This window comes from Bombina bombina, chromosome 2 (assembly GCF_027579735.1).
Source record: "Bombina bombina isolate aBomBom1 chromosome 2, aBomBom1.pri, whole genome shotgun sequence".
NCBI classification, from domain to species: Eukaryota; Metazoa; Chordata; class Amphibia; order Anura; family Bombinatoridae; genus Bombina; species Bombina bombina.
Window position 1 is genome coordinate 495,968,779 of NC_069500.1, and position 25,744 is coordinate 495,994,522.

The 25,744-nt window shown below is 42.5% G+C and overlaps 1 protein-coding gene across 3 annotated transcripts in view; it reads right to left on the reverse strand.

Moving 5' to 3' along the window:
* Positions 1 to 25,744, reverse strand: part of ZNF219 (zinc finger protein 219) — a 91,313-nt gene that overhangs the window by 56,670 nt on the left and 8,899 nt on the right. Inside the window, exons 1-3 of one of the 3 annotated variants that reach the window (XM_053702223.1) lie at positions 24,671 to 24,967; positions 21,866 to 23,699; positions 21,019 to 21,150 (exon numbers count right to left, since the gene is read on the reverse strand). In XM_053702223.1, the coding sequence (XP_053558198.1) occupies positions 21,019 to 21,150; positions 21,866 to 23,645 (1,912 nt within the window). In that variant the 5' untranslated portion in view covers positions 23,646 to 23,699; positions 24,671 to 24,967. Of the gene's footprint in view, positions 1 to 21,018; positions 21,151 to 21,865; positions 23,700 to 23,830; positions 23,905 to 24,670; positions 24,968 to 25,744 lie in introns of those variants that run through there. The other 2 variants (XM_053702224.1, XM_053702222.1) reach the window with 2 other exon arrangements.

Genomic DNA, 25,744 nt, shown 5'->3' on the forward strand with positions numbered 1-25,744 from the left:
GCTAAGAGAACCACTATCCCCATAGAGGATAGCTGTTCCTTTAAGGATCCTATGGATAAGAAGTTGGAAGGGTTACTAAAAAAGATGTATGTACACCAAGGTTTACAATGGCAGCCTGCAGGGTGTATTGCTACCGTCATCAGTGCGGTGGCATACTGGTTTGATGCGTTGTCTGAATCTATTCAGACAGATACTCCTCTTGAGGAGATCCAGGATAGGATCTAGGCTCTTAAGTTGACCAATTCCTTTATTACGGATACTTCCCTACAAGTTATTAAGTTGGGAGCAAAGATTTCTGGTTTTGCAGTACTGGCCCGCAGAGCTTTATGGTTGAAATCATGGTCTGCGGATGTGTCATCTAAGTCTAAGCTTTTGGCGATTCCCAACAAGGGTAAGACCTTGTTTGGGCCAGGCTTGGCAGGAATTATTTCAGACATTACAGGAGGTAAGAGTAATTTCCTCCCTCAGGATAAGAGGAATAAGCAGAAGGGACGTCAGAGTAGATTTCGTTCCTTTCGAAACTTCAAGGGTAAGGTTTCCTCTCCCTATGCCAAGCAGGAACAGTCCAAGCCTTCCTGGAGGTCCAACCAGTCTTGGAACAAGGGGAAGCAATCTAAGAAGCCCCATTAGTGACTCAAAGTCAGCATGAAGGGTCTGCCCCCGATCCGGGACCGATCTTGTGGGGGGCAGACTTTTTTTCTTAGCTCAGGCCTGGGTTCGGGATGTGCCGGATCCTTGGGCGGTGAACATCGTGTCCCAGGGATACAAACTAGAGTTCAAAACCTTTTCTCCTAGGGGCAGGCTTCTGCTCTCAAAATTATCTGTAGACCAGACAAAAAGAGAGGCGTTCTTACACTGTGTCCGGGACCTTTCCGACCTAGGAGTGATAGTTCCTGTTCCAATGCAGGAACAGGGTCTGGAATTCTACTCCAATCTGTTTGTGGTTCCCAAAAAAGAGGAAACTTTCAGACCAATTTTAGATCTCAAAAGTCTAAACAAGTTCCTCAGAGTACCGTCCTTCAAGATAGAAACTATTCGTTCCATTCTTCCCTTGGTTCAATAGGGTCAATTCATGACAACCGTAGATTTAAAGGATGCATACCTACATGTTCCCATCCACAGGGATCATCACAAGTTTCTGAGGTTTGCCTTTCTAGACAAACACTTCATGTTTGTGGCTCTTCCATTCGGACTTGCCACAGCTCCCAGAATTTTCTCAAAGGTCCTGGGAGCCCTGTTGGCGGCGCTCCGATTGCGGGGTATTGCAGTGGCGCTTTATCTGGACAACATTTTGGTCCAGATTTTCGACTCTTGTCTTGCCCTTCAGTCCTCTCCTCGGCCGTCAGTGGCCCAATGTATGGAGGTAATTGGTCTGATGGTAACGGTCATGGACATCATTCCGTTTGCCCGGTTCCATCTCAGACCTCTGCAGTTATGCATGCTCAGGCAATGGAACGGGGATTATGTGGATCTGTCTCCGTGAATTCATCTGGATCAGGCGACAAGAGACTCTCTTCCTTGGTGGTTGTCTCAGGATCATCTCTCCCAGGGAATCTGCTTTCAAAGACCCACCTGGGTGATTGTGACAATGGACGCTAGCCTGCTGGGATGGGGAGCAGTCTGGGGGCCCACTAAAGGCTCGTGGGACATGGACTCAGGAGGAGTCTGTTCTCCCCATAAACATCCAAGAGCTTAGGGCAATCTTCTGGCCTGGCCTCAGCCCGGTTTATCAGGTTCCAGTCAGACAAGATAACTTCAGTGGCTTACATCAACCCTCAGGGAGGAACTCAGAGTTCCTTGGCCACGACAGAGGTAACCAAGATTATTCAGTGGACAGAGCACCACAACTGCTGTCTATCTGCAATCCACATTCCAGTAGTGGACAATTAGGAAGCAGATTTTCTGAGCAGACAGACTTTTCTCCCGGGGGAGTGGGAACTCCATCTGGAGGTGTTTTCCAACTTGATTCTCAAATGGGGACAGCCGGAGCGTGATCTCATTGCATCTCAACAGAATGCCAAGCTTCCGAGGTACGTTTCGAGGTCGAGAGATCCTCAGGCTGTACTGATAGATGCTCTGGTGGTCCCTTGGAATTTAAGTCTAGCATACCTATTTCCTCTGTTCGCTCTCCTTCCTCGGGTCATTGCTCGAATCAAACAGGAGAGGGCGTCGGTGATCCTCATTGCACCGGAGTGGCCTCGCAGGATCTGGTATGCAGACCTAGTGGAGAGGTCATCTCTTTTACCTAGGAGACTTCCATTGAGGAAGGACCTTCTACTTCCAGGGCCCTTCCTTCATCCAAATCTCGTTTCTCTTAAACTGACTGCTTGGAGATTGAACGCTTGATTCTGTCTAAGCGTGGGTTTTCTGAGTCGGTCATTGAGACTATGATTCAGGCTCGTAAACGTGTTGCCAGAAAGATTTACTATAAGATATGGTGTAGATATCTGTATTGATGTTAATCCAGAGATTATTCTTGGAGTAGAGTTCGAATACCTAGGATTTTGTCATTTCTCCAGGAGGGTCTGTAGAAAGGATTATCTGCTAGTACCTTGAAGGGTCAAATATCCACCTTGTCTATTTTGTGGTATAAACGTTTGGCGGATGTACCAGACGTGCAATCTTTTTGTCAAGCCTTGGTCAGAATCAGGCCTGTGTTCAAACCGGTTACTCCTCCCTGGAGTCTTAAAGGGACAGTAAACGTTCATACATAATAGCCCCTAAATTAAAGTTTAATATTTTAAATATAGATAAGTCTAATTTTGCAGAGCAAAAGCACAGTGGAAGCTTTTAAAATGTTATTTTATACTTACCCCAAATGACATATTCTGGCCGCCTACGAATCCAAAGCTTTTTTCAGCAATTGTCATCATTGCCCCTGCAGCCAATAGTGGAGTGAACGTCCGTCTTCTCTAATTGTGACATTCCCTCTTGCCCTGCGCACTCAAACGATCCATCAGCCATATACACAGAATCTCTGTGCATTGTGATTCTGTGTTTGAGATTGAGCCGACTGAGTATTGCGCATGCGCAGAGGATTTGAGAATGCGCGCTCCGGTTTAGTAAATGGGCAGAAAAAAATAATCCCGGGCTGCATGGGCGGATAGTGGAGAGAATATTATCTACATTTTTTGATACATTTTAAAATGCGTAGCGCTTATGCTCTGCAATTTAAGATAAAAATTTATTTCAGAACATGAAGTGCTTATTATTAATGAATTTGGATAAATGTTTACAGTCCCTTTAACCTTGTTCTTAAAGTTCTTCAGCAGGCTATGTTTGAGCCTATGCATTCCTTGGATATTAAGAGCTTATCTTGGAAAGTTTTGTTTCTTGTTGCAATATCTTCTGCTCGCAAAGTCTCAGAACTCTCGGCGTTGCAGTGTGAATACCCTTACCTTATTTTTCATTCGGATTGGTTAGGTTTCCTTCCTAAAGTGGTTTCGGATAGGAACATTAATCAGGAAATTGTTGTTTCTTTCTTATGTCCTAACCCTTCTTCTCATAAGGAACGTCTGCTGAACAACCTAGATGTGATGCATGCGTGCGTTGAAATACTATTTACAGGCGACTAAGGATTTTCGCCAGTCTTCTGCTTTATTTGTTGTTCTCTCTTCATTGTGGCTGAAGAGTATAATTCATTTGGCTTATGAAACTGCTAGACAGCAGCCTTCTGAGAGAATAACGACTCATTCCACGAGGGCTGTTTCCTCTTCCTGGGCATTCAAAAATGAAGCTCCTGTGGAACAGATTTGCAAGGCTGCAACTTGGTCCTCTCTACACACTTTTTCAAAATTCTATAAATGTAATACTTTTGCCTCGGCTGAGGCTTCTTTTGGGAGAAAGGTTCTTCAAGCAGTGGTGCCTTCCATTTAGGTTCCCTGTCTGTCCCCCCCTTATCATCTGTGTCCTCTAGCGTGGTACTGGGTATTGATTCCCAATAGTAATTAAAGATGATCCGTGGACTCACCGTGTCATTAGAAAGAAAACGAAATTTATGCTTACCTGACAAATTTATTTATTTCTTGACATGGTGAGTCCACGGCACGCCTGGTTTATTTAGACAGTATTTGTGTTGTAAACCTCAGGCACCTCTGCACCTTGCGTTACTTTCTCTCTTTTTCCTTCGGTCGAATGACTGGGGTTGGAGGGAAGGGAGGTGATATTTAACAGCTTTGCTGTGGTGCTCTTTGCCTCCTCCTGTTGTCCAGGAGTGATATTCCCAATAGTAATTAGAGATGATCCGTGGACTCACTGTGTCAAGAAAGAAAGAAATTTATCAGGTAAGCATAAATTTCGTGGTTTAGCACTGATTCAATTTAGTTATTATTGCAAGAATGATTTCCTATCATGATTGTTGATGCAAAACTGATAACCAACCTTTTAAAAGTATGTGATCTTAAAAGCTTAGAGAGGGAGAGAAAGTAAACAAAAGCTCACATAAATTGCCTTAAAGTATTATCCCAAGCCTTCCTGGGAGAGAGTCAAACGAGCACAATTTTTAAACTTATTTTACAGCAAAAGGCTGCAAAAAAATAATGAATGCATATTGCAATAATGTTTCGCTTGCAATAATAAAACATTTTATGCGTTATTGAAATGTCAAGTTTAATGATCCTTTAAAGGATTCCAAAACTTTCTGTTTTTTTGCATCAACTTACCATCAATTTCATATACTACACATTAATATATCATCACATACCTCTTTTTTACAGTCAAAGTTTCTGAACATTAGAAAAAATAATTTTTATTTTCTATGATGACGTCATATCAGTCAACCCTTAAATATGGGCCGTGCACGATCCAACTCACTTTCCAATAGTATTTAGAATTTGTGCATCTCATTAACTGGCGATGTTGTCCAAATGTGCATTTCTATCCGTCGACCCACACAAATATATCCATTCACTAATTATTGCCAGGTTTAAATAAATATAGATTTTATGCTCGTTATTGTTAGGGAGATTCTCGCAGCGCTCCTTTATTACCTGCTATCTTCAGCGTGGTCATCAGCTCTGTCTGATTTAGATAAAGCGGGTCTGCAGGTTTGAGTGACGTATACAGGTATACCTCACTTTACAGCGCTTCGTTAATACAGCGCTTTTTGGAGCTGAAGATCAGCCTCCAAGGATTTTGAAACAGTGCTGTAATCATCGTGAGATTGCAAGAAAAGTGACTGGCACCATTTTATTATGCTTAGTTCACTCTGTTTACATCATTACAGTGCAATCTGTGTCTCAGTGCTATAGTCTGGCAAATTGTACTACAGTAATTGGCACTATTTTACAGGTACAGTATTTATTGAATACTAATTGAATACTGTGCTGTGCTAGTGTTAAACTAAACGTAGCACTATTGCACCCTAAATATATGTTAGTTCAAACATGTTTGCAAGTCTTTAAACACACTGGCAAGTGAAAAGAAAGCTAAAACTGCCTTGTTTCACTTTAAGGCGGTTTCCGGTCACTAACCCGTTGTATGAGCGGGGTATACCTGTAGTATGACGAGAAGTGAATATCGCGCATGTGCATAGCGGCAAGAATCTACCGTTTTGATAACCCGAGTTATCACTCACGATTGGAGGATGCAAAGTTATTGCCGGCGGTGGGTTCGGAATTCAATGCATTTTCAGAATCGGATTTCTCAAAAACGGTAAAAGTAAGAAACGCAATGCAAATTACAAACCAATTTAAAATATATTGAAATAGCAATTGCAGATCACCTTTTTTCTGGGTTCAGTGTCCCTTTAAACTAGAGCATGCCGATACTTAACTAATGGACCTCACAAGAAAATAAAATCTTTTTAAGCAACACTATTAGCCAAAATATGCTACACCTGTCAAATCTGTCCTATATGGTACATTAACAGAGATAGCCACGGTTGAAGTCCAGGTGGTGCAAGGCCAGTGCAAAATGATGTGGCCACTGAGTTCTCTAATGGAATGTCCACAAAGTTGAAAACCCCTCAATCTCAATCTTAATGACTGGAATAGACCCATCTAGAATGTACTACTTTCTATATTGCGCATTCCATGCATTTTAAATTCTGCTAAGATTACCTTTTAAAGTTACAATAGACCCTAACCCGTCCCCCGGAGCCTACATCTAAAGCTGTAGTAAATGCAGTATAGTAAATAATGGGATTACAGTAAAGAAGTGTGCATTAGAGAAGTCAGTTTAAAGTGAATGTCAAGTTACTAATAGTGCCCCACGGCACTGGATAGACTTTTAAAAATTAACAAGGGTTTAATGAATTAAATCTTTTATTTTAACTATTTACCGCTGCGACGATAAGCACAGCTCTCCCGTTCACAGATGAAGATTCGTAATAGAGCCAATCCTTGTTTCCCCCCGGGCCGTGACGTTTACACAAAGGGGCTGAACGCCCTGGGGGGAAACAAGGATTAGTTATTTTACAAATTGTCATCTGTCAATCAATTTGACAATATGGCGGGTGGGAGAGCTGCGCTTATCGTTGCAGTGGTAAATAGGTAAAAAATCTGCAAAATATATACATATAAAAGAATTCATGAATTAAACCCTTGTTCATTTTTAAAAGTCTATTTAATGATGTGGGGCACTATTAGTATCTTGACATTCACTTCAACAGCACAAATAACAAATGGTCCATGTACCTTAACTGTAGAGAAGAAGAATGTAGGGTTGTGACATCCACTTACCTGCCAATGCAGAGACAATACAAGATAGAAAAAGATACCAAAAGGCTTTTTAATCTGTGTGGATGTCTTCTACAACAACAGCACTCCTTTTGTGCAGAGAAGTCTGGCTCATTTACCTTACTCAGAACTGCAGACCTCCTATTATATTCAGGTCCAGTGACATTATACATAAGAACTTCAGATACAATGAGATAATGCCCAGAGTTAGAGGTATTACCCTGTTGCTCATCCTGTAGGGTGTATAGTCAACACTAGAGTTACACATTTTAAACACAAATATTCTGTAATGCAATTGGTGCAGAATGTTAGTCATGACAGTCCAGAACGCATATGGAAATGAAGGTTTAAAGTAGGGAACAAATCATTCTCTCTCTCTCTCCAGAGGGCAGGGTTCTGCAGTCTGGACATACTTTTATAATTACTCCACATAGAAAACAGGTCTCCAAAGCAACAGCTACAATTCGCAAATGAGACATTAGCCATTTAGGAGAACTAAAGCTGTTGAAATGAGGCTTAAACCCTGCAAGCCTGAAGGGATGAGTGCTGCATTGTTTGAAGTAATGATGTGCTGACACAATACAATTCTCTAAACACTAAATTACCTACACATTGAGAATTTCAGTGGACTTGGAATCTATAGGGCAGTTTTTATTGTGCCTATTTTCCTACACTAGATTACCATTTTACCAAACCTCATCCCTATATTGCTCCCTGGCTGATAAGGACATTCATTCCTCTACATTGCTGGACAGGGATATGATTCTGCAAGCATGAAAAACAAAATTTATGCTTACCTGATAAATGTATTTCATCTACTTACTATTGGGAATATCACTCCTGCCCAGCAGGAGGCGGCAAAGAGTACCACAGCAAAGCTGTTAAATATCACCTCCCTTCCCTCCAACCCCAGTCATTCGACCGAAGCAAAGGAGAGAAAGAAAGCAACAAAGTGCAAGTTAATAACATACCAATAAACCCTGTCTAAAAACAACAGGGCGGGCCGTGGACTCATCGTGTCAAGAAATAAAAGAAAATGTATGCTTACCTGATAAATTTATTTCTTTTTTGACACGAGTCAACGGATCATCTTAATTACTAATGGGATATTCACCTCCTGGTCAGCAGGAGGCGGCAAAGAGCACCATAGCAGAGCTCTTAAATAGCTCCTCCCTTCCCTCCCACTCCAGGCATTCGACCGAAGTTAAGGAAAGAAAGAAAAAAGCCAAGGTTCAGAGGTGTCTGAAGTTTATAATAATAACCAACAACCTGTCTAACAAGAACAGGGCGGGCCGTGGACTCATCGTGTCAAAAAAGAAATAAATTTATCTGGTAAGCATAAATTTTCTTGGACGATGAGTCCACGGATCATCTTAATTACTAATGGGATTCAATACCCAAGCTAGAGTACACAGATGATACGGGAGGGACAAGACAGGGAACCTAAACGGAAGGCACCACTGCTTGAAAAACCTTAGTTTAAAGTTTTTAAAATAAAAAGACGTTACTGTCTCTTTAAATACCAAACGTTAACTTTTTTACTTGCGCAAATATCTAATTAACTAATAGCCATTTGAGTAAGAAAAATGCACCTCTGCACCGTAACAGTGCTGAGGTGCTCCTACCTTACAGCCACTGGATGATCTCAGATATCGAAGCGTCTAGCTTCTTAGCGCTCCAGGAAGAATCTTAACTCCGATGTTAGAAACGCATGCTCTGCACAGACCATGCGTTCCTAGTCAGAACCCAACAAGCTCCGGTGCAAATGTCTCCCAGACAGAAGTGCCACAGAATTGGCGCGTAACTGAAATGATCCGCCCATCGTGGGCGTGACTATGAAAGCCGAGATCGTTATGTTACTAGTGTTCAAAGAAAAATATATTTTTAACCACCAGCGCCAATAAAGCATATGTTCAGCCCCAGTGCCTGCAATACAATGCTGTCCCAATTCCTCTCCAGTCTAGGAGAGTTTGTAATGTCCCAAAATTAAAGTGCCTATCTTTATCCCTTGCACTTTATGTAATTATGGTGTGCTAACTTCTTTCTGAGACCCCAGAAAAACAATAAAGCAGCACCTACCTTTACTTCTGCCTGACAGCAAGGCAGCTCACAGGCTTAAAGGGACAGTATACTATAAAATTGTTTTTCCGTTGATGTGTTTCTAATTACTTTTCTTATCAGATGCAGAGTATAAAATGTATGAGATTTGCTTTTTTAAGGCTTATTTGTGTATATGAATTAGCTGATTTTGTGTTTTGAACTAAAATGGGTTGAGCTTGTAGGTATAATCAGATCTCATTACTTTATCACATTGTGTACTTATACCTGCTTCTTTATCTTATATCTGCCCATATACCAATCACTAATACTTGGAGATAACAATGGAAAATTAACATTTTATTACCTTATCTCTTCTATAACCCACTGGGAGTATAATTTCTTCTACTGGCTGTGTAAATACAGCTTGGCCTCGTGGCCAAAAACTTTCAGGATGGGTGGGGATACCACATGCTAAATTACTAATTCAAATGCCAATATAAGGTTAATGGAAATACTTGTAAACAATTTAATACACTCCAGCAGGTAAAGTGGATCATTGGGAACAAATTAAAGGGGAGAACATTTTTGAGTAAACTGTCCCTTTAAGAGGTCCTCTCCCTCCCGTTGACCTGTGGAGAAGAATAAATGCTGAGTAATCTTTTTACCTCAGACTAAGGAATATAGGGCAGCAAAAAAGACATGGGATTGCTCTAAAGCCACCAATGCTCTACTGAAGAGACTGATATGGACTACGGCTACACCCTAGGACAAAGCAGCACAATCTTGTACCACTTTAAAAATAATAAACTCTTGATTGAAGAATCTTTTTTTTTTTTAAATCTCACTTTACCACTTCCTATCACTAACGTAGGCAAAGAGAATGACTGGAGTGGGAGGGAAGGGAGGAGCTATTTAACAGCTCTGCTGTGGTGCTATTTGCCGCCTCCTGCTGACCAGGAGGTGAATATCCCATTAGTAATTAAGATGATCCGTGGACTCATTGTGTCATAAAAAAGAAATACATTTATCAGGTAAGCATAAATTTTGTTTTCTTTCTAATGACACAATGAGTCCACGGATCATCTAATTACTATTAGGAATCAATACCCAAGCTAGAGTACACAGATGATAAGGGAGGGACAAGACAGGGAACCTAAACGGAAGGCACCACTACTTGAAGAACCTTTCTCCCAAGAGGCCTCAGCCGAAGCAAAAGTGTCAAATTTATAGAATTTTGAAAAAGTGTGAAGAGAGGACCAAGTTGCAGCCTTGCAAATCTGTTCCACAGAAGCTTCATTTTTGAATGCCCAGGAAGAGGAAACAGCCCTCGTAGAATGAGCCGTAACCCTCTCAGGAGGCTGCTGTCCAGCAGTCTCATAGGCAAAGCGAATGATACTCTTCAGCCACAAAGAAAGAGAAGTAGTCGTAGCTTTCTGCCCCTTACATTTCCCAGAGAATACCACAAACAGAGCACAAGACTGACGAAAATCCTTAGTCGCCTATAAATAGAATTTTAATGCACGTACCACGTCTAGATTGTGCAGAAGTCGTTCCTTCTGAGGAGGAGGATTAGGACACAAGGAAGGAACAACAATCTCCTGATTAATGTTTCGATCTGAAACTACTTTAGGGAGAAACCCTAACTTAGTACACAAAACTACCTTATCCCAATGAAAAATAAGGTAAGGAGACCCATACTGTAGTGCCGAGAGCTCTGACACTCTACGAGTAGATGAAATAGCAACAAGAAACAAAACTTTCCAAGATAACAACTTAATATCTAAGGAATGCATAGGCTCAAACGGAGCCCCTTGAAAAACCTTAAGAACTAAATTAAGACTCCATGGAGGAGTAACTGGCTTAAACACAGGCCTAATCCTTACAAAGTCCTGACAAAACGATTGCACGTCTGGGACGTCCGCCAGACGTTTATGTAACAAAATAGACAAGGCAGATATTTGACCTCTTAGGGAACTTGCCGATAAACCCTTCTCCAAACCTTCTTGGAGAAAGGACAGAATTCTATGAATCCTAACCCTGCTCCAAGAGTAGCCTTTGAATTCACACCAATACAGATATTTACGCCATATCTTATGGTAAATTTTCCTAGTCACAGATTTACGAGCATGAATCATGGTCTCAATATCCGACTCTGAAAATCCACGCTTAGATAAAATTAAGTGTTCAATCTCCAAACAGTCAGCTTCAGAGAAGTTAGATTTGAATGAAGGAAGGGCCCTTGAAGTAGAAGGTCCTTTCTCAATGGAAATCTCCAAAGTGGAAGAGATGACATCTCCACCAGGTCTGCATACCAAATCCTGTGAGGCCACGCCGGAGCAATGAGGATCACTGACGCCCTCTCCTGCTTGATTCGAGAAATGACCCGAGGAAGAGCAAATGGAGGAAATAGTTATGTAAGACTGAAATTCCAAGGTAACCGCCAGAGCGCCTATCGGTACAGCATGAGGGTCCCTTGACCTCGACCCATACCTTGGAAGCTTGGCATTCTGCCGAGATGCCATGAGATCCAATTCTGGCTGACCCCATTTGAGGCTGGAAAACACATCCGGATGGAGTTCCCACTCCCCTGAGTGAAAGGTCTGTCTGCTCAGGAAGTCCGCCTCCCAGTTGTCCACTCCAGGGATGTGGATCGCCGACAGACAGCAGTTGTGGGTCTATGCCCACCGAATTATCTTGGTTACCTCTGTCATGACCAAGGAACTCCGAGTTCCTCCCTGATGGTTGATGTAAGCCACAGAAGTTATGTTGTCTGACTGGAACCTGATAAACCGAGCCTAACTGAGGCCAGGCCAGAAGAGCATTGACGATTACCCTTAGCTCCAGAATGTTTATGGGGAGAACAGACTCCAACCGAGTCCATGTTCCCTGAGCCTTTAGAGAGCCCCAGACTGCTCCCCATCCCAGAAGGCTGGCGTCCATTGTCATAATCACCCAGGTGGGTCTGCGGAAGCAGGTTCCCTGGGAGAGATAGTCCTGAGACAACCAAAGAGAATCCCTTGTCTCTTGATCCAGATGTAATTGTGGAGACAGGACCGCATAATCTCCGTTCCACTGCCTGAGCATGCATAACTGCAGAGGTCTGAGGTGTAAACGGGCGAACGGGATGATGTCCATAGCTGCAACCATCAGACCGATTACCTCCATACATTGAGCCACTGACGGCCGAGGAGAGGACTGAAGCGCTGGACAAGAATCGAACATCTTTAATTTCCTGACTTCTGTCAGAAATATCTTCATTGATGAGGAATCTATTATGGTTCCCAAGAAAACTACCGTTGTATTTGGAACCAAGGAACTCTTTTCCAAGTTCACCTTCCATCCGTGAGAACGCAGGAAGGATAACAACATTTCCGTGTGGGATTTCGCCTGTTGAAAGGATGGTGCCTGAACCAGAATGTCGTCCAGATAAGGCGCCACGGGAATGCCCCGCAACCAGAGCACCACCAACAGAGATCCCAGAACTTTTGAAAAAATTCTGGGAGCTGTGGCGAGGCCGAATGGAAGAGCCACAAACTGGAAGTGTTTGTCTAGAAAGGAAAACCTCAGAAACTTGTGATGGTCCCTGTGGATGGGAACATGCAGGTACGGGTCCTTTAAATCTACCGTTGTCATAAACTGACCCTCTTGAACAAAGGGAAGAATGGAACAAATAGTTTCCATCTTGAAGGACGGTACTCTGAGGAACTTGTTTAGACTTTTGAAATCTAGAATTGGTCTGAAAGTTCCCTCTTTTTTTGGGAAGGCTTCTTTGATTGTTTTCCCTTGTTCCAAGACTGGTTAGGCCTCCAGGAAGTCTTAGACTGTTCCTGCTTGGAAGAAGGAGAGGAGGGCTTATTTTTTAAGTTTCGAAAGGAACGAAAATTGCTCTGACGTCCCTTCTGCTTATTTCTCTTGCCCACCCTTTCCTCCCATAATGTCAGAAATTATTTCCGCCAATCCTGGCCCAAACAAGGTCTTTCCCTTGTAGGGAATAGCCAAAAGCTTAGACTTAGATGACACATCCGCAGACCAAGATTTTAACCATAAGGCTCTGCGAGCCAGCACAGCAAAACCAGAGATCTTTGCTCCCAGTTTAATAACCTTTAGGGAAGTATCCGTAATAAAGGAATTGGCTAACTTAAGGGCCTTTATCCTATCCTGGATCTCTTCAAGGGGAGTGTCTGTCCTAATAGAATCAGACAACGCATCAAACCAGTATGCCGCCGCACTAGTGACGGTAGCAATGCACACAGCAGGTTGCCATTGTAAACCCTGGTGTACATGCATCTTCTTAAGTAACCCCTCTAATTTTATGTCCATAGGATCCTTAAAAGAACAAATATCCTCTATGGGAATAGTAGTCCTCTTAGCCAGAGTGGAAATTGCTCCTTACACCTTGGGTACTATCTGCCAAGACTCCTTAATAGAATCTGCTATAGGAAACATCTTTTTAGGAGATGGAGAAAAAGGAATACCCAGTCTCTCCCATTCCTTAGCAATAATCTCTGTAGCTCTATCTGGTACATGAAAAACCTCCACCATGGAAGGTACATCAAAATATTTGTTTAGCTTACTGGATTTTTTAGGTGGTGTCGCTGTCATTCAGTGTGGCTAAAACCTCCTTAAGTAACAGACGGAGGTGTTCTAGCTTAAACCTGAAGGATACAACTTCAGTATCAGCAGAAGGAATTGCACTGCCTGAGTCTTCACCCTCAGATGCTACGGAAGTATCCTCCTCCTCAGGCTTCTGGGAGGGGGTATTCGAAATAGCAACAACTGCGTCAGTAACCTCACTCACTGATTGTTTATACTAATCCTCTTGCGCTTTCCCTGCAGCATGGGAAAAGCAGACAACGCATCAGAAACCGCAGAGGACATGATGGAAGCGATGTCTTGCAACGTAACTCCAGTTAAGAGTGAGAGAGGAAACGCAGGGCACTGGAAGAGTGGACAACAAATTTTGGGACATGTGAGGAGAAAGCTGCGGCATATCTTGAACATTGTCAGAAGACTCCTGAACAGCATCCACCCTAGACAATGTTGGCTCAGAAAAAAAGTCTATCCCTATAAAGTAAAGTTTTCTCAATACATGAGGAACAGAAAATGATTGGTGGTTCAACATTCACATCAAAACATAAAAAACATTTAACATCTTGCAGGGCCTCTTGGTCCATCTTTATTCACCAATTAAACAGAATAAACAGATAGATAACTGATATTTTATTAAAAAAATACCTCACAAAAAAAGTTACTGTTCCTTTAAATTTAAAAATAAACTGCTTTATTTTTCAGCAAAAAAATAATTTAACATAAGAAAAAATTAAATACTCCGGACACCTTTACACCTCAGCTTAACTTTGGTGAGGTGCTTACCTGCCTGACAAAACACCGGAGTGTATACACTGATAGCTGATCCGGACTCAACCTCTTTATTTTCTCAAATGGAGTCCGTACTACTTCCCAAAACTGTGACGAAGCTTTCCTTGTCACGGAACACAGGAAATATGAGGGAGAAGTCCGCAATAAAATTTGACGCTTCCGTTAACCCCTCTATCAAAATTATACAGTAGTAATCTCTGTTTGTTTCATTACCAAGTAAAAAACACCACCTCTGAGCCTGCTCCTCGTCTCCAGTGCCTGCTAATACTGTCCTTAATAAAAACAGAATTTATGCTTACCTGATAAATTACTTTCTCTTGTGGTGTATCCAGTCCACGGATTCATCCTTTACTTGTAGGATATTCTCCTTCCCAACATCAAGTGGCAAAGAGAGCACACAGCAGAGCTGTCCATATTGCTCCCCCTCTAGCTCCACCCCCCAGTCATTCGACCGAAGGTTAGGAAGAAAAAGGAGAAACCATAGGGTGCAGTGGTGACTGTAGTTTAAAAATAAAAACCACCTGTCTTAAAATGACAGGGCGGGCCGTGGACTGGATACACCACAAGAGAAAGTAATTTATCAGGTAAGCATAAATTCTGTTTTCTCTTGTAAGGTGTATCCAGTACACGGATTCATCCTTTACTTGTGGGATACCAATACCAAAGCTTTAGGACACGGATGAAGGGAGGGAACAAGACAGGTACCTTAAACGGAAGGCACCACTGCTTGTAAAACCTTTCTCCCAAAAATAGCCTCCGAAGAAGCAAAAGTATCGAATTTGGAAAAAGTATGCAGCGAAGACCAAGTCGCTGCCTTGCAAATCTGTTCAACAGAAGCCTAATTTTTAAAAGCCCATGTGGAAGCCACTGCTCTGGTAGAATGAGCAGTAATTGTTTCGGGAGGCTGCTGGCCAACAGTCTCATAGGCCAAACGGATGATGCTTTTCAGCCAAAAGGAAAGAGAGGTAGCAGTCGCCTTCTGGCCTCTCCTCTTACCAGAATAGATAACAAACAATGAAGTTGTTTGTCTGAAATCCTTAGTTGCTTGTAAATAGAACTTTAAAGCACGAACCACATCAAGATTGTGTAACAGACGTTCCTTCTTCGAAGAAGGATTAGGACACAGAGAAGGAACAACAATTTCCTGATTAATATTCTTATTAGACACAACCTTAGGAAGAAAACCGGGTTTGGTACGCAAAACTACCTTATCTGCATGGAAAACCAGGTAAGGTGAATCACAATGTAAAGCAGATAACTCTGAAACTCTTCGAGCAGAAGAGATAGCTACCAAAAACAAAACTTTCCAAGATAAAAGTTTAATATCTATGGAAAGTAAAGGTTCAAACGGAACCCCTTGCAGAACTGAAAGAACTAAATTCAGACTCCATGGCGGAGCCACGGGTCTATAAACAGGCTTGATTCTGACTAAAGCCTGACTAAACGCTTGAACGTCTGGTAGCTCTGCCCGACGTTTGTGTAAAAGAATAGACAAAGCAAATATCTGTCCCTTTAAGGAACTAGCTGATAATCCTTTCTCCAATCCGTCTTGGAGAAAGGACAAAATTCTGGGAATCCTAACCTTACTCCATGAGTAACCCTTGGATTCGCACCAAAAAAGATATTTTCGCCAAATCTTATGGTAGATTTTCCTGGTGACAGGCTTTCTAGCCTGAATCAGGGCATCAATAACCGACTCAGAGAAACCACGCTTTGATAGAATTAGGCGTTCAATCTCCAAGCAGTCAGACGCAGAGAAATTAGATTTGGATGTTTGAAAGGACCTTGTATTAGAAGGTCCTGCCTCATTGGTAGCGTCCATGGTGGCACAGATGACATGTCCACTAGGTCTGCATACCAGGTCCTGCGTGGCCACGCAGGCGCTATTAGAATCAACGAAGCCCTCTCCTGCTTGATTCTGGCAACCAGACGAGGGAAGAGAGGAAACGGTGGAAAAACATAGGCCAGATTGAAGGACCAAGGCGCTGCTAGAGCATCTATCAGCACCGCCTGGGGATCCCGGGATCTGGACCCGTAAAGAGGAAGTTTCGTGTTCTGACGGGACGCCATCAGATCCAATTCTGGAGTGCCCCATAGCTGAGTCAGCTGGGCAAATACGTCCGGATGGAGTTCCCACTCCCCCGGGTGAAAAGTCTGACGACTTAGAAAATTCGCCTCCCAGTTGTCTACTCCTGGGATGTGAATTGCTGAGAGATGGCAAGAGTGATCCTCCGCCCATCTGATTATTTTGTTTACTTCAATCATTGCAAGGGAACTCCTTGTTCCGCCTTGATGATTGACGTAAGCTACAGTCGTGATGTTGTCAGACTGAAATCTGATGAATTTGGCTGCAGCTAGCTGAGGCCATGCCTGAAGCGCGTTGAATATCGCCCTCAGTTCCAGAATGTTTATCAGGAGAAGAGCTTCTTCCCGAGACCATAAGCCCTGAGCTTTCAGGGAGTCCCAGACTGCACCCCAGCCCAACAGACTGGCGTCGGTCGTTACGATGATCCACTCTGGTCTGCGGAAACACATTCCCTGAGACAGGTGATCCTGAGACAACCACCAGAGAAGAGAATCTCTGGTCCCCTGGTCCAACTGTATTTGAGGAGACAAATCTGCATAATCCCCATTCCACTGTTTGAGCATGCACAGTTGCAGTGGTCTGAGGGGTATCCGTGCAAAATGGACTATGTCCATTGCCGCTACCATTAGTCCAATCGCCTCCATGCACTGAACTACAGATGGCCGGGGAATGGAAGAGCTCGGCAAGAAGTTAAGAGTTTTATCTTTCTGACCTCCGTCAGAAATATTTTCATTTCTACCGAGTCTATTAGGGTTCCTAGGAAGGGAACTCTTGTGAGGGGGGAGAGAGAACTCTTTTTGATGTTCACCTTCCACCCGTGAGACCTCAGAAATGCCACTACAATTTCCGTGTGAGACTTAGCTCTTTGGAAAGTCGAAGCCTGAATTAAGATATCGTCTAGATAAGGCGCCACTGCTATGCCCCGCGGTCTTAGCACCGCCAGGAGGGACCCTAGCACCTTTGTGAAAATTCTGGGAGCAGTGGCCAACCCGAAAGGGAGAGCCACAAACTGATAATGCTTGTCCAGAAAAGCGAACCTGAGAAACTGGTGATGATCTTTGTGGATAGGAATGTGAAGATACGCATCCTTTAGATCCACGGTAGTCATATAGACCATCCTGGATCATTGGTAAGATTGTCCGAATGGTCTACATCTTGAATGATGGGACTCTGAGGAATTTGTTTAGAATTTTGAGATTTAGGATTGGTCTGAAAGTTCCTTCTTTTTTGGGAACCACAAACAGGTTTGAGTAAAACCCCAGCCCTTGTTCCGCAAATGGAACTGGGTGGATCACTCCCATTGTATGTAGGTCTTCTACACAGCGTAAGAACTCCTCTTTCTTTGTCATGTCTGTAGACAGACAAGAAATATGGAACCTTCCCCTTGGAGGGGAGTCCTTGAATTCTAAAAGATATCCCTGGGATACAATCTCTAAGGCCCAGGGATCGTGTATGTCTCTTGCCCAGGCCTGAGCGAAGAGGTCCCGGATCTGGGGCTACTCCATCATGCTGTCTTGGAGGCAGCTGCAGGCTTCTTGGCCTGTTTACCCTTGTTCCAGCCCTTGGGTTGTGAAGTATTACCCTCTTGCTTTGCAGCAGGGGAGGATGAAGCGAGACCGCTCCTGAAATTCTGAAAGGAACGAAAATTATTTTGTTTGTTCTTCATCTTGAAGGACTTGTCCTGGGGGAGAGCATGGACTTTTCCCCCAGTGATTTCTGAAATAATCTCTTTCCATTCAGGCCCAAAGAGGGTCTTTCCTTTGAAAGGGATGTTCAATAGTTTGGATTTTGACGACACATCAGCCGACCAGGACTTTAGCCATAACGCCCTGCGCGCTAAAATGGCGAAACCTGAATTTTTTGCCGCTAACTTAGCTAGTTGGAAAGTGCCATCTGTGATAAAAGAATTAGCCAGCTTAAGAGCCTTAATTCTGTCCATAATGTCCTCATATGAGGTCTCCGTCTGGAGCGCATCTTCCAGTGCCTCGAACCAGAAAGCCACTGCAGTAGTTACAGGAACAATGCACGCAATAGGTTGGAGAAGAAAACCTTGTTGAACAAAAATTTTCTTAAGTAAACCCTCTAATTTTTTATCCATAGGGTCTTTAAAAGCACAACTGTCTTCGATTAGTATAGTTGTGCATTTAGCAAGTGAAGAAACAGCCCCCTCCACCTTAGGGACCGTCTGTCACGAGTCCCGTATGGGGTTAGATATGGGGAACATTTTCTTAAAAACAGGAGGGGGAACGAAGGGAATACCTGGTTTATCCCACTCCCTAGTAACGATATCCGCAATCCTCTTAGCGACCGGGAACACATCAGTGTAAACAGGAACTTCTAGGTACTTGTCCATTTTACACAATTTCTCTGGAACCACCATAGGGTCGCAGTCGTCCAGAGTAACTAATACCTCCCTGAGCAATAAGCGGAGGTGTTCTAGTTTAAATTTAAAAGCCAACGTATCTGAGTCTGTCTGAGGAGCAACCTTTCCCGAATCGGAAATTTCTCCCTCCGACAACACATCATCCCTCGCCCCCATTTCAGAGCGTTGTGAGTGTATATCGGATACGGCTACTAAAGCGTCAGAATGCTCATAATCTGTTCTTAAAACAGAGCTATCCCGCTTTGCAGGTAACACGGGCAGTTTAGATAAAAACACCGAGAGGGTATTATCCATAACTGCCGCCAAGTCTTGTAAGGTAAAAGAGTTAGACGCGCTAGAGGTGCTAGGCGTCGCTTGAGCGGGCGTAACTGGTTGTGACACTTGGGGAGAGGTTAACGGGCTAACCTCATTACCTTCTGTCTGAGAATCATCTTGGGCCACATTTTTAAGTGCAACAATATGTTCTTTAAAATGTATAGACATATCAGTACAAGTGGGACACATTCTGAGAGGGGGTTCCACCATGGCTTCTAAACACATTGAACAAGGATTTTCCTTGGTGTCAGACATGTTTAACAGACTAGTAGTAAGACAAACAGGCTTAGAAATCACTTAAATCAAGTAAAAACAAACTTTGCAAAAAAACGTTACTGTGCCTTTAAGAGATAAAAAAGGCACACAATTTTCCAAAACAGTGAAAAATGCAGCAAACTTTTCAAATGTTTTACAGTATGTGCCTAAAGCATTAGTAAGATTGCACCACTAGCAATAAAAACGATTAACCCCTTAATGCCCAAACCGGATCAATAGTAAGCAAAAGACCGGTTAAAATAAACTTCAGCACCTTGCCACAGCTCTGCTGTGGCCCTACCTTCCCTTAGGAGTCAGATTTGTGGGGAAAAAGCTTCTTATGGGCCCTCAAACTGTAGCAGGACCCTCCATGTGAAGACAGCCTGAAGTTCTAGTCAATATAACTGCGCATCTGAGGCGCGAAAATAGGCCCCTCCCACCTTACTCCGGTGCTGTGAGGCCTAAAGAAACACTCCTAAGTGTTTTAATAATAGCCATGTGGGTAACAACCCCTGAAAGAAACCCAAAGGAACCTTCAAAGTGTCACAAAAACGATATTTTTCTAATAAAAAACGTTTGTCATTAAGTAGTGTCAACCAGCATAAATAATCCCTGTAATGTAAGCTAGCAATTCCATACATAGTCTCTGAATACAGCTTACCCTTCCCTCATGGGGATCTTATCAGTCTTTTCCAGCATTATCACAGTCTTGTCTAGAAATAAATGACTGAACATACCTTATTGCAGCCTAACCTGCAAACCGTTCCCCCCAACTGAAGTTTTCTTGTACCCCTCAGTCCTTTGTGGGAACAGCAGTGGATTTTAGTTACAACATGCTAAAATCATCTTCCTACCTGCAGAAATCGTCATCTACTTTCTGCTAGAGAGTAAATAGTACACACCGGTACCATTTAAAATAACAAACTTTTGCTTGTAGAAAAGAAAAACTACAATTCTAACACCACATTCACTTTACCCTTCCGATTGGGTGGAGCTAGAGGGGGAGCTATATAGACAGCTCTGCTGTGTGCTCTCTTCGCCATTTCCTGTTGGGAAGGAGAATATCCCACAAGTAAAGGATGAATCCGTGGACTGGATACACCTTACAAGAGAAATATTCTTCAAGTCCTAGGAGAACCTTTCTTTTGTCCAAGAATATGATTAAATTAATACACAATGCCATCTTTTATTCTGAATAACTTTTCCAGAAAATACAAAGTCAGCACTTACCCTTTATGCATCTGCCCAGCAGCAAGGCAGCTCACTAGGTTTGAGAGGCAAGATCCTCACATGAACCTGTTGAGAAAATGCAAAGACTGAATAATCTTATTTAGGCTTTAGAAATAGGGCAGCATCAGTATATGGGAGGCACAGTGACGATTATACCCCACAAGTTCCCATTGCTCTAAAGCCACCACTGCTCTACTGAAGAGACTGATATGGACTATGGCTACACCCTAGGACAAAGCAGCACAATCTTGCACTACTTAAAAAATAATAAAATCTTGCTTGAAGAATCTTTTTCTAACGCCTAACTTTACCACTTCCTTGCTCTAACGTAGGCAAAGAGAATGACTGGGGTTGGAGGGAAGGGAGGTGATATTTAACAGCTTTGCTGTGGTGCTCTTTGCTGTCTCCTGCTGGGCAGGAGTGATATTCCCAATAGTAATTAGATGATCCGTGGACTCATCATGTCATTAGAAAGAAATAAAATTGTAACTTTATTTACCAAAGGAACATAATTTTGTTATTAAAATAAATTAAATACAATGCACATTTTGTAAAGCTAATATCCAAGTCTAGAATTGGTGAAATAACAACATGTAAATGCAGATACTCATACAAAAGAACAGAAACAAAAAATGAAATGTTTAAACTAGTACCTGTGTGTACACGAAGATGCACCTTCAAATGGTGGGAGGACCGGAATGATTTGGCACAGAAGGGACAGTCTCTGCCAGTTGCTCCACGAGGTCTCTCTGCCTGTGGGACATTTACACTCCATCCGTTCTTATCTAAGGAGGGAAGGAGTTCAGTATTGAGGAATCACAAAAATTGCTCCTCTTACTAGGAGTAAATGCCTCGTGGATAATAGATGTCTCTTTACTGCATGCCAATGTGAGTCTGCAAGTAAAGCCACAGTCTCTGTGGGAAAGATTTCACTTATGTACAGTATGTAACTATCACCTCACATTGAATGGGTAATGTATCAGTTGAATAGCAAATTAAAGTTTTATGGCTAAAATTTGTCATGTTACAAGCATATACATAAAACAATAAATTTGATTTTTTTATTATTAGAGCTTAATATATCAGTAATGTTTTATAAAAGGAAAGATTACCATCTGATAACGCTCCTATAATATAATGATGTGATATGAATATTCTATTGTGGTAGATATTATCTTCCTTCCTCCCTTCACTCCTGATACCCCTACCCTCACCTTTCCACCCCTTCTTTTTATCTTCTTTAATTTTCTCCATAACAAGGAGTACAGAGTTTACTTCTAGAAATTGTCATATATTATGGTATTTTTTTTCTATTTTTATGTTTTTGTTCTTATTGAAAATCAATAAAAAAAATAAAAAAAAACACAAAAGAAAAGATTACACATACTACTGGATTGGCAAGCTAGGCATCTACGGCAATTAACTTTTAGTGGCATTCTGATAAGATCAAGAACAAAAAAGTCAGTAGGCATTTCAGAGTGAAAAAAGGCTTTTGCTTACCTGGATAACCTACACCTTTTAGAACGATTCCACCAGCTCCTTGGGATAGCATAACCTTGGTAGATGCTCCGTCTCCAATGGCTGCCCCCAATGTCTGGCTTCTGCTAGTATTCCCTGCTCCATCCTGGTCTCCTTCTCCTCCTTGAACTGCTCTGGCTGTGGCTTGGAGCATCTGTGAACAGGTGGCATCCCCAGGAGGTGGTAGCCTTAGTAAGAGGCCAGAATAAAAGTTTTGATATCCAAGAAGTCTAGAAGATGATGAGGAAGACGAAGTGGTAACATGCTGGGCTTGTGGAGGCTGATTAGCAGTAGATTCTTGTCCTCCTGCCCCCTTTATTTTTCCCAGATGTACCTTCATGTGGTTTTTCAGGAACCATGATTCCTTGAAGCACCTTCCACATACTGAGCATCTGTGGTCAAACGAGTCCTTGTGCTTGCGCATGTGACCCTTTAGGAACCATGACTGCGTGAAACTTTGAGAGCATATCTCACATTTGAACTCAGCAGGAGGTGGAGCTGGGGCAGGAGCTGGAAGTGGTAGAGGTGGAGGTGGCTTGGGTCGCTGTGGAACAGAATGTTTTCTTTCAACATGTGCCACAAGCTCCCCTTCCTGGGAAGCTGCAAAGTCACATAGGATACACTTGTAAGGCCTGTGCAGAATGCGGAGGTGACGCTCCAATTCAGCTGCTTTGCGAAATTTACCCTTACAGAATGGGCACGGGTGGCGGAGTGGTGGAAGTGGGGTAGGAATAGAAATTACAGGAGCTGGTTCATGTATGCTTTCTGTCCTCAAATCTTGGTTTGGAGGGATGCTGAATTCTTGGCGCTGGTGCCCAAGCAAGAAAGGCCTCTGGGAATTTGGCTCACAGTGGGTCTTGGGGCCACCACGGCCCTGTGAAAGTGGTCCACGCATCCTGTGGGTGCTTGCATGGAGAGCAAGAATGCTGATAAAACGGAACTGTTTTCCACAAACGGTGCAAGGGAACTGGCGCGATTTGGAGCTTGCTCCATCAGCAAAACCATTTGAATGACGTTGAAGATCCAGCTCTTCATCAGCAATGGAGAGGCCAAGAAGAGATGCTGGAGCAGGAGGGGAAGGCAAAGGCGGTGATGAAGAAGGAGAAGCTCGAGAAGGAGATAGAGAAGAATGGGGAGGGGAAGGTGATGCTGGAGGGAGATAAAAGTGTGGAGAGGATTTAGAATTTTGTGGAGAGGAACATATGTTTGGGCCAGATGGGGAGATTGACATAGAAGAGGTGGAGGGAGTGGGAGAACCTGTAGATGGACAAAGAGAAACAGGAGGGGAAGAAAGAGAAGCTGTCGGAGAAATAGAGGGAAGTGGTGGAGAAAGTGAGTTGGGTGGTGGATGTGGAGACCCAGGAGGAGGGCAGAGAATTAATTTTTGAGGAGAAAGACTCTCTGTAGGAGGGCAAAGTGAGATTGATGAAGTGGGGACCTGATGTGGAGAAAGAGGAAGGGATGCAGCTGGAGGGCTAGCAGGGGATAAAGGTGAAGATCTAGAAGGTGACCCTTCAGCAGGAAGAGACAGACAGGTAATTTGAGGTAGGGAAGCAGATGGTGGGGGAGATAGTGAGGCAGGTGGGGGAGACATCTGGGTCGGGGAAAGAGGCGGTGGAGGGGATGCTACCTGGGGGGAAGGAGGAGGTCTGTTTGCCAACTGAGGAAGAATCTGTGGAGGAGGTGAAGGGCTAGAATGTGAAAGGGGAGGGGCTTGCTGAGGAGTGGGGGCTTGAGTGAGAATTGGTGGGGCAGAGTCCATCTCTAAGGTGCGTCACAGTGTCTCTCAAGCAAAAGGTGCTGACAGCTTTTTCTCCTAAAAGACACAAAAACAACAGCATTTATTATTAATTGGAAGTTAATTCTTGTTTAAGAGTTTACATTGTTGTAGATGTTAAGAGCAGTTATTCCAAATGTGTGCCTTTTAGCCAACCATTATTGGCTTACCTTTAAAATTAATTTGACATTTTTTATGCTTCTGGTATCCCAATCACTTTATTCAAGGTGAATAATGCTATAATAATACGGAGAACGAAGATGCATTTATAAATGTTCTGCAATTTGTGGTCTTAAAACAAAAATAATCATTCTTAAGAATTCTTACACAAAAATATATTACATGAAACTGTGGATCTTTTCACCCACAACCTTAATTCTGAGCGATGCCACAGTATTAAATTAAAGGAAAGTGTAATAGCCACGCACAACTAAAAGGAAAATGTTTTTGTATCCCAGCAGTCTTCCATTTTTGTCCTTGCCATAGGTGAACTGAACGAGTGTGATAGTGTCATTGTGTTATCAATGTAAAAGAAATAGCATTTTATTTAATATAGTAAATTGGTATATTAGTTCTACTGCAGGTGTGTATAAGTATGAAGGCCACAAAACATATTTACATATAGTATGCCACTATTAGTGAATATAGCAAGATATTAAAAGCTATTAATCAGTATATCCACATTTAAAGGGAAAATGTATCACACACATTCTGTGTCTATACGCCTGTTGCTACCTGCATGTACATTCCTGAATGTGTCTATATATAAAAGCTCTATCATTTCTATAAAGTTTGAGCATCAGCCAAGACAGGAAGAGGGCGTACTAATGGAGGCAGCTTCATAACCTCAAAAGAGATAGACTTTGGCAAAGGGATATGATGATGATTCAGGAGGAGGTACAGAAGGTGAGTTACTGGAAGATACTCTACTGCTTCCCAAATGAGAAAAAAATAAAATCAGGGTTAATCTATTTTGCATTTCATCAATCTGTGATGGATACAGTTCTTACAGTTTCTCCAAGCTTTCATTAGACTAGCCTTTCCTTCCACTCTCTGGGTATAGTAGGGTTCTGCAGGGTTGCTATAACATAGTCTGCGAGAGATGTCATGTCTGGGTTGCTCCTCCTGGGTCACTATGGCCTGTGAGCAGTTAATCCTCATAGTTAGCAGAAGCAAGACTCTGGAGCAGCAGTCCTGCCCACACACTGTCTGATGTCAGCACATGGGAGGAGATTATAGATTTTTCCTGATTTAATTTACTTATTAAAAATGTCCCTTAAACTCAATCAGGGGGGGAGGGAGCAAACAGACTTGGCTAAACATAGCTGTTTGTCTGGTGGTGCAAATAAAGCAGCTTTGCACAAAATTAGTCTAAGCATACATTTATAAATAGAAACAAATGCATAACATATTTGTGTGCATTTCCCGAACACACTATAACCACAAGATGGCACTTAAAATTTTCTGTTTGGTAAATATACTACACATTCACATTCAAGGCTCTCACAGTTGCTTCATTTAAAACAATCTATGTTACAAACCCACAAACATACAGACCAAGATTTACTTGAGTAAATAACCTCTTAAAACCGTACTAAGAAAAATGAATGAGATCTGTGTGAGATGAGTTATCTGTATAACGCATTAGTCAAACATTGTAAAGATTTGTGTTACAACTGTGCATAAAAATCTCTCTCTCATACATACGTACATATATATATATATATATACACACATTATATATATATATATATATATATATACACACACACACACACATACATACACACACACATATATATATATATACACACACGTACATACATATACACATATACACACACACACATATATATATATACACACACACACACACATACATAAACCTCAGGTTACAGTCTGACCTCCAGTCATCAGACAAGAGAGGGGGGAAGTCCCTGTTGTCAGTGTTTAATACTTGCTACTGACAATACAGAAATCTATCAATAGAAGCTTAGGTTTCCATGGAAACTTCATGGCGTCTGACTTGTAAGGATGACCCCTGTGTTGCCTGGGACATAAGACCTTTCTTGTCTCTTTTGTTG